This window comes from Apaloderma vittatum, unplaced genomic scaffold (assembly GCF_000703405.1).
Source record: "Apaloderma vittatum isolate BGI_N311 unplaced genomic scaffold, ASM70340v1 scaffold7995, whole genome shotgun sequence".
Classification (NCBI taxonomy): domain Eukaryota; kingdom Metazoa; phylum Chordata; class Aves; order Trogoniformes; family Trogonidae; genus Apaloderma; species Apaloderma vittatum.
The window spans coordinates 45,034-54,884 of record NW_009717608.1 but is presented as its reverse complement, the minus strand read 5'-3'; the positions used below and the strand labels follow the sequence as shown (position 1 = coordinate 54,884).

The 9,851-nt window shown below is 37.6% G+C and overlaps 1 protein-coding gene across 1 annotated transcript in view; it reads right to left on the bottom strand.

The window, feature by feature from the left end:
* Window positions 1-6,027: 6,027 nt before the first annotated feature.
* TRPC4 (transient receptor potential cation channel, subfamily C, member 4) overlaps window positions 6,028-9,851 on the bottom strand; it is a 40,342-nt gene continuing 36,518 nt past the window's right edge. The window contains exons 7-9 of the mRNA XM_009869965.1: window positions 9,700-9,741; window positions 7,816-7,905; window positions 6,028-6,919 (exon numbers count right to left, since the gene is read on the bottom strand). Coding sequence (XP_009868267.1) covers window positions 6,206-6,919; window positions 7,816-7,905; window positions 9,700-9,741 — 846 coding nt within the window. The 3' untranslated portion in view covers window positions 6,028-6,205. The remainder of the gene's footprint in view (window positions 6,920-7,815; window positions 7,906-9,699; window positions 9,742-9,851) is intronic.

Sequence of the window (9,851 nt, the reverse complement as noted above, 5' to 3'; positions counted from 1 at the left end):
ATATAGCAGAAAAGCTCAAGATATCTGTCTTTATTGGGGAAGCAACATATTCTCTGCAAAAACAAATCATGCACAGGAAAGACTAGTGGGAAAAAAGGAAGGAAAATTATTGTAGAAATAAACATTTGTGTAGGTCTCCCAATGTGCATGAATACTTACTGTATTTATTTTAGGATACACTTTATACTTCTAGAAAATGGTGATATATGCATTTCGCATTTTGTAGATTTTATTTTGTATATGAGAAACATTAGCCATTAGGCCAGAATGAGTTATTCTGCAGTTATTATTCTCATTTGGCTAGAATTAAGTAGCAGTTCAATGTTGTCCATTTAACTTATAAAAGGCTAGCTCAATTCTTTCAAATGTTCTTAGGGTATTAATCACACTAAGAAAGCTGCCCATGAATCTCTGAAGTCTGAAAAAATAATGTATTTTTGTTTGAGGTTTTGAGGTTTGGTATATTTGGGGGGGGGTTAGTTTTATTTTATTTTGTGGTTTTTTAAATGCAGATTGGACTTTTGGGATACAGTATTTTAAACTGTAAAATTTTCTATTACAGGAGTAATAGAAAAAGTCTTTTCACTGACTGTGGAAGTTCATTTTATTTTCCTTACTAACTATGGACTTTTATTGCCTGTTTAAAGATTCATGGAATAATTTTATTGTGAAAGCCTAGGTTTTTGGGTTTTTTTAGAAGTTGAGTATACAAAACAAATATAGCTGGGGCTATTCTTGGTTTTTCAGTTCCATTGATGAAAAAGTACACAAGCTCTTATGAATTAACTCTTGATTCCATGCAGTGGAAGACTTTCTTATAAATTTTGCATGTGTGAGGTTCCACTACTAATTTCCAGACTAGAAAGCAAGTACTATTAGTAATGGTAATTAGTAATTAGAAAGCATTAGCATCTTTAAAGGCTCAGTCTTTCTGGAAACTCATATTTTACACAGATTCATAGAGTGGTTTGGATTGGAAGGGACCTTAAAGATCATCGAGTTCCAACCTCTCTGCCATGGGCAGGGACACCTTCCACTGGTCTAGGTTGCTCAAAACCCCATCCAACACTTCCAGGAAAGGGACATCCCTTACTTCTCTTGATAACCTGTTCCACCCTCACAATAAAGAATATCTTACCAATATCTAATCTAAATCTATCTTCTTTCCGTTTGAAATCATTACCCCTTGCCATGTCACTACATTCCCTGATTAAAAAGTCCTTCCCCTTCTTTTCTGTAGCCCCACTTTAAGGATTGAAAGGACACTATAAGGTCTCCCGGGAGCCTTCTCCGGGCTGAGCAACCAGAACTCTGTCAGCCTGACCTCATAAGGCAGATGTCCCAGCTCCCTCATCATCTTCTACTTCCTCCTCATCATCTACTTCCTCTGTCCCTATTGCAAGCAGGGCTCTGATACTCTGAAATGCAATTGTGAGCATACTGCCTTAAAAAGATTGCATTATCAACAAGGTCATCATCAATTGTATTATCAAAGAGTGGTGATAGAAAAGAATCTGGAGAAGAATCATGTGATCTAGTATTCATTTCATCTATCAGTTGTTGGAAATCCAGCTTTCTAGTCATAGATAGGTAAGCTAAAACATATAGAGGAGGCAAGGATCTCTGTCAAAGACATTTAATGTGATGTTAAGAAGGGTATTTGAAATGGAAAGATGCATTGGCCTCTGAACACACCAATTTAGTTCCACAGCAGGAAGGTACTGGATTGCAAAAAGCTAAAGGCCAAACTGAAAGGCCACAGCTGTACTGAACAGTGCAACACCTAATGCTGCACAACACTTAACTGTGGCAATCAACTAAAGGGAGCAGAAAGTTTTAGTTAAAATGAAAATAGCATAGCTGGTTTAGACTACACTTAAGTGATCCAAGGCTAAAGGGGGAAGAATACATTCAGAAGAAAACATTAGTTAGAGAAAAACTATAAGGTTAAAAAATAGTGATTGACTGAAGAATACAAATATAAACAGTTGAAATGACTGGTATGTATAAACATTTCATAACTATATTTAACAACAGCAGAGGATTTGATTGATTCAGAAGAGAATCGTGTGATGGAGGGACCTGTAATTAAATCAAAGTACATTATGTGACTGAGTTCTCTTCTCTCATGAAGGTTGAAGTCTGTAACTTTTTTTTGCTCTTTCAATGTTAGTGAGGAGTCATCTCTGCTCTCTTTCACGCTTATATATATAAGGCAACTTCTCAAGTACTAAATCAGTGGTTAGTGAACCTGATTTGGTGTAGTTCAATGAGTTCAATGCCTTTTCACATCTGAAGGGTTCAAACTCATCCTTAACTGCAGCAACCTATTATGGAGTGCGTCCAACTATTTAGCCACACACTGTCTCAAAGAATCTCTAATATGTTCCTGCTGCAGCCAATGTAGGGTCCATTGATTTTTAGGCCAGAGATGAGAGTACTTATGTTGGAGGACAGCTATGCCCAAGGATGTATTGCTGGTGTTATCAAGTGGTTGACTGACATGGAAAAAGGCAAATTTTAGAGCAGAGTTTAGAACTGAGGAGTTCCACTTCTCAGAGGTAAAAACATAGGATTCCTATTATTACATTTACATTTACTGCTCCTGTTACTACCAGTACTACTGTGATCACTATCCCTTCCACTATCATTACCAATACTACTGTTTAGGTGAGCTTGCCCTACTCACTAAAGTTGTTACGTCTTTAAAATAGAGATTGGTTATGTTGTTATACAGCTTGTATCTCTATATTCCCAGAAGAAAACTTGACACTAAACATTTTGAACTGCATTTAAAAGTTCATTGTCTGCTCACAAAGCATGATCTGCTTCTTTTCTCTTTCATGCCATCTCCCAGATTCTGGTTAGATATTCATCTGAGGTTTAGTGAGGAAACAGGATGTTATAGTCTGTAACACATATATAGTAGAATTTGAGACAGACATATAATAATTTCTTTATGTCTTTTGTCTATGCTTTGTTCCCCTGATAAAGCTACACAAAAATTCTCCTCCTCAAAGGTTGGTTAAAGGATGATGGTTAAAGAACAAATTCTTGTTTCAAAGTTTCTGCTGAGAAAAATACAAGAAATTTCCTTACCTTTTACAGTTCTCAATGCTTATAGCTGTCATGAAGATACACATTCTTCTGGAATTAGACATCACTTATTCACAGAAAAAAAATCAGATTAGGAAAGCCGTAAAATTTCTCATTAAATCCTGAACTATCAAAAAAACCCCCCAAAACGTGCTCTGTGCCAAAGCGCCTTATACAACCAGTATGCACACCAGTCAAAATATAATGGTCTCAAACTGTGGCCCAAGAAAACAAGATTAAAATGAGCTGCAGAGCAGTGATTCCTGACAGGCATCTGCCTGGCTTACTCTCTGGTGATACTGTGTCACCCACAGGCAGTGCAATGCCTCACAGCCAGATCACAGATTTTGTTAGCTGTCTGCCAAGCAATAAAAGTCCACCACCTTTTCAAATTCAGACATATTTTGGGCTCTTATCTATTTTCACAAAATGAGGTACGTATTTACGATTAAATTTAAACGAAATGGGATCAGGTTCTTCTTGGTATCAGGCTTCAAGACCTAAGAATCACATAAAAATAGAGCAAATGTTAATTTGAAGTACGCTTTATTTAATCAACCTTCATTTCAATATTTGGTTGTAAAAGAAAAAAAAAATAAGACAGCAAAAGCCTGACCACCTATTGCTATGAAATACAATGTCATGGCTCTGTGAGTAAGTATCTTGCCCACCTGCACTGTCTTTGGTGTTCTGTCTTGTATCTACTCCGAGATTTAGACTGACTCGCAGTACAGTGAAGTCATGATGTGGCGGGATGGCTGATGTTTCAGGTTATCTGTCCTGTGGTTTTGCTCTGTTGGGAACTTCATACACAGGAGAAACAGGCTCTTATGATAGCAGAATAATATGCAGAGCTCCTAGACTTGTGGTAGTTAATTTGTTCTGGATAACAGTGCTGGTGGCCTTATAAATAACCCACTCAGGCACATTTTCTCTGGAATGAAACCATGTGGCTGGAATGCCTTGAAAGCACTTTGGAGAAAAGACTGTTTGTTTTGAATTTGGCTAGTGAAAGGGTAGCAAGCTTAGGACTCAAAGGTTCTAAACCTTACAAATCATGACGAAGAATGAGAAAGTAAAATCAGTGGTGAAGGACTGTTAACTGGGATATAAGCAACTTCATGCCAACATGTGACACACTGGCTTTATGTCATTCTTAGCACAAATGTTACAGCAGGAAAGTGAACTCTCTAAAAGAGTTGACCCAGTAAAAATCATATGAAGTTATTCCACCATTATTATTATTATTTATTTCTTGTTATGCTTGTAATAATTCAGGTGCTTTCCAAACAGAAAAGCTACAGGCCCTGCCCCGAGGAGCGCACAATCTAAAGGTGGACAAGGAGAGAGACATGAAGGAGGGGAGGTCCACAGAGATGTCAAGAGGCCAAGATAGAAAGCAACCATATCTTAGCAATTGAATGTGTTTTGACCATATTGTTGCAAATCTACACAAAGTCTTTTTCAATTACTGTTCGTATTTTGCATTTTGTTTCAACTAATCCACTTCCAGGTGCCATGGCATAGATAGATATGCAGGAAGGAAGCTTTCAATATGTGACTTCAGAAAAAGTAGCACATGTGTGAAGGGGAGTTGGAAAATTCACCTAAAAGTACAGAGATGAGAGGGAATTGTCTGGAGTTTCAAGACTCAGTTCAGTACCAGGACAGTTTAAATCCATAATATTATGGCTTTAGGTCAAGTCCTACAAAGTGGCAGTTACATGTGATGGATTTTGACTGGAGTGTAAGTGTGCTCTATGCAACTGGAACTTCCTTAATGCAGGCTGCTATGAACTACAGAATCTATAAATGCAGGGCTAGGGAAGTTAAGAGTGAAACAACCACACTGATGTGGTATATTTGCATGTTTCCAAGGGAGGAGAAGGATGGTGCTGGGAGTTCTAGGGTGGTCATTCTTAGGTCAGTTGTAAAATTACATTTTTAATAATGTAGGACACCAGTCACTGATTAAAAAGAAACAGACTGTTTAATTTAAAAAATACTATTTTTGACTAAGACAATAAGTCACTCATCAGTTATGAAAAATACTATTAGTTTTTCTTTATACATTTACATGTATAAGTATTTTTTAAAAAACCTCCAGTCAGGCTCCCCCAAACTCTGAAACTGTCAAACTTTCTTAAGGCTTACCTTTAAAAACTTCTCCACAAATTGTCATAGTTTTCCAGGTACTCAGGGGATCATTTTATGATTGTTTATTCCTGAAGTATCATTCTCTTAGCAAATACCAGTGTATTGTAAAGGCAAAAGCTAATAAGCAGTTGACTGTTAAAGTGCATAGGTTCTCCACATTTGGAAAAATAAATGGTTGAAAAAGCAGTAGCGGTTGCGACTACGGATTTCTAGGAAGTAATCCGTCATCAGTTTTTAGCAAGCCACAGATATTTCTTTTACTATAAGAAACTTTTTTTTCAGTCCTCAAATCCTGTAAATGCATTTCTAACAATGGTAACAGGATAGTAATAATCCTCTTGCTGGGAGGGAAAAGCTGTAATTAAATACTCAAATAGACTGATCTTTCATAATTTACAGCTATTCATATTTCTTCAATAAATAAAAGAATATACTTTATCTTTCGTTTTGCTATAGCTTTTGAAACAAATCAAGTTCTTAGCAATGTAACTAAATGATTCTAATAGCTTGACATGAATTATGATTATTATGGTGCCCAGAACATTTTAAGAACTTACAAAGTTAAATAAAAGCTTACAAGTCTCTTAAGCTACTTTTTATTTGCATAGAAAAATATTTATCAGAGGAGTCAACTATCTTATGAGAGAAATTGCCTTTGTTGTAATTGAAAAAGATAGCTAAAAAGTTTCTGTGGGTTATTGCAACAGTACAAGAATACAAGATGCTTCCATTTATTAAAAAATGTAAAACAAATTGTGAAAGCTAAAGCAGGCTACAAAACAGAAGGTCCCCATATTACCTTTCTCTTGACTACTATGTTACAAGATCATGTGCCACAGTTGAGTACTATAAAGTGTAATTCTGCATTTGCTAATATAAGTCTTAAAACATTTCCCCTCCCCAAAGCACTATGCAAAATATATATATTTGTAAATGCTTCCTCCTGTAAGCATCACAACCTTGTTATCACATAATCACCCTGAAGAAATGTTTCCTGTTTCTCATCACAGTCAGTGCTAATGTCCAGCTCCTTCTCCAGCTGATCCTGTGGCGTTGCTGGTTCTGAGTTCTGAAACTCCACTTTCTCCGTTTCTGAAGCACAGATACTTTCCTCTTCCCGTGAATCTGAAGAGTCGCTATTTTGTGACTCAGCTAGCACACATTTTTCATCAGGACTTTGGGTGTTTAATTCACAGTTCATGGTCAGTTCTCCTTCTTCCAGTTCAGCAGTTTTCTCACATTGTTCTTCTGCCTGTTGACGGGAAACTTCTTCAGAAACGGTGTATATTTTATTTGTAAGCTGCTCCACAGAGTTTGTTTTTGATCGTCTGTGAAATATCCCAAAATTTTTTATGTCTGTTACAAAATTCACACGCTTTTGTTTCTCCTTAGAGGACTCTGACACCATCATTGCTGAGCCATTGCTTACGTTATGTGCTTCAGAGGCAATAGTGGCTGATCTTGGATGAATCATTGTTGTTATGTCAAAAAGGCTGAAGGCCTTTTTCTTTCCTTTCTTGTTTCCTTCACTCTCATAATTTTCTTCATTTTCTGACAGAGAGGAAGTGTCTTTGTTCATCTTTGCAGTCTGCAAATTAGACAGCTTGCTTCCTTTCAGCAAACCCAGGACTTCAAAACGAAAGCTGGAAATATCTTGTTTTAACTCCTATAAATTAGGAAGAAAGATGAAATATCAGAGCATGAAAACTAATTTGAGTTTCCCTCTTCTGTTTTATTTTTTACAAAAAAGGCTTATGCTAGGGATCAGTAATAAACTTCACCATCTGGATAATATCTGGCATCTTCAAGGTGTTTTGCAGACTGTCTAATGGTTCTTCCAGGAGAGAGAGAAAAGTGGTCAGCAGTTTTATGAAAGGAAATTTCAGATGAAATGTGCCTTAGCCTAGCCTTCTCATAGCAATCACCAACAGTCGTAGAAGGAGAATGGATAAGTTAAAGACATACAGTCAATCTTTTAGACAGTATTATCCTATCATAATAACAGGATTTTGATCAGCTCTTAATACCATCCCTTACACACATGGAGACACCTGCACACACAAGGCATACACATGCGCACACACTTCCCTGTGCGTGGAAGTGCAGGTAAGACTTCAGGCATTTCCACTAAATGTTTGGCAGTGAAGTCAAAGCGAACCACTGCAGGCTGCTTTCAGCCAGAGCAACCACTGGTACTTAAAGGCACGTCTCAGGAGAAAGCACCTTGCCTTCAGAAGACCCCTATTTCTCTTTGTTTTCTCTAAAACTGTGATCATACAGTCACGGAATCATGTGAGTTGGAAAATGTTTACAGTTTAAAATAGCTGATAAAACCGACTATTGCTCCAGCCAAAGAAAGAAGGCTTACCGGAGTCCATGTACTCTGTGTGTGGTACACACAGTGTTACACTGTGTGTACATCTGTGTGTGGTCCATGAGGACACAGACATTGCTCTAGGAAGTAAGTTATATGCTACCTGAACAACTGAGGAGTGTAAAAAATACGCTTCAGGGACAGAATAACCTACTAAAACACTTACAGAAATAAAAATAAACACATACCTTAAAATTTTCTTCTGTCAGTCCTTCCTCAGTTTTGGCATCTCTTATCATTGCTGCAACATATCTCTTAACCAGATTTCTCATAACTTCCTAAAACCACAAAATATTGTTTTAGCTTTCTTCCTATTAATTACTATGCCCACACTCTCTGGGCCTGCCTGGAATTCTTTGTGCTTTAGGAATATGACAAACAACGTACAAATCTTAGATCTTATTGAAAAAGTGTTCTGATTTTCCATGGGAAGTGCTGATATTCATTACCCTGAAGAAAGGCGGTGTTGGGTTTGACCAGTTTGTCTCATGTCAGTAACATGCAATGAGCAGCTGCTGATGTCTCATGAGGAGTTTAAGTCCAGTGAGGCTGTATAATGCTATTTCCCGTTATACTCTCCCAAACCTCCTGCGACGTGAGATTTTGAGACTTTCTGAATCCAAATGGTAGATGTACATTTAATGGGCTCTGACAGGCTTTCCTATGTGTTTTAAACTCGTCTAAACTTTCAGCATCCACAAATCCTTTGCCAATTAATTTCACAATATAGTTGGAATAAGATCCCATTTGTGGTTTTATTTATTTTTAACCTGATACCTGATAGTTTATCTTGCTACCTTCTACTTCTAAGAATCTTAAATTGTTTAAGTAAGTGGAAAGAGATGCCTGGAGGCTGTGTGGTCCACATCAAGGTCATGTCCCAGTCAAGTGCTATATGTCTCCAAGGGTGAATATGCTGTAGCCTCCCTGAGCAATTTTTTCCAACTCTTTACCACCTTGCTACCTGTGATAATGATTTGTCTCACAAATTTTCCCTTCCTGCAACTAATGTCCATTGACTCCTGTTCTTTTGCTGTGCACCTCCAAGAAAAATCTGATTCCTTCTCTCTAACCACCTACTATGTAACTGAAGACAGCAATCAGATACTGCTTAATCTACTCTAGGATGAAATCCAAGCTTCTCCTTTTATGTTAGCCCTCTAACCATCTTGGTGGTCCTTTGCTGGATTCCTTCCAGTTTGTTAAAATCTTTATTCTAGTGAGGGGCCCAAAACAGGATACACTGGTCCAGATACAGTCCTAAGTGTGGGCTGGAGGAGAATAATTACTTCCCTGAAATTGCTGCCTACAGCCTTACTAATGCAGTGTAGTACGTGTCTGGTATTCAATTTGTGAATAGATGGTAAACAGCTGTGTTCACCCTCCTCTTTTACATATCCCTGTTATATTCTCACAGCTGTCTCTTTTTCAGGTTGAAAAAGTTTACCTAGTTATTTCCCATACAGAATCCACTAATTACTAAACCTCCAAGTGTACACCCCAAATCTTGTTTAGCTTGCAGCTCTTTTAACACAAGACAAAATCGAAAATAAAACTGAAAATTATTCCTTGTGCTACAATAGTCTCAAAAAATCAGAGGCTGAAGCAGGAATAATAGAGAAGAACAGCTTACAGGGATCTAATCAGAGTGGTTACTAAGGGACAGGATTTTGTCTATTGGGGACCAGAGCTGGAGAGCAGGTTCTGTTGGAGCATGTCAGTGAGTTGCATATGTGGTCCTGATGAATCTCAGCAGGGAAGGTGGGACTATGTGTTTGCTTTTTTAAAGGCAATTCATGTTACATTGGGTGAAATACTGGTTAATATATTATTGCTATAGGATTTATCCTTTTGCACCTCAGAATTGGGCAACGCTGCTTCTCAAATGCTATTGTTTGAACACCAAAAGTACTATACTTGTTTGCTGAGAATAAAATATGTATGCATTTTGGATTTTTTCTTTTTCTTTTTTTTCCCCCCTACTTTTTCATGTATTCTTCCTTTTTTCCCTCATGAAGACCTTCTGGAGTCATAGTAAAGCAATTGTCCAAACAATAAACATGGACTTATACCTGGTACTGATGATGTCTTCTCAGATTGTCAGCCGCACGCCTCTGAAAGAAAAGAGAAGAAAAGAGAGGAGGAAAGGCAAGAAGAAAGAGAGGGAGGGAGGTGGAAGAGGAGGGGGGAAAGCAAGCAAACAAGGAGATCCAGGAGGCAGAAC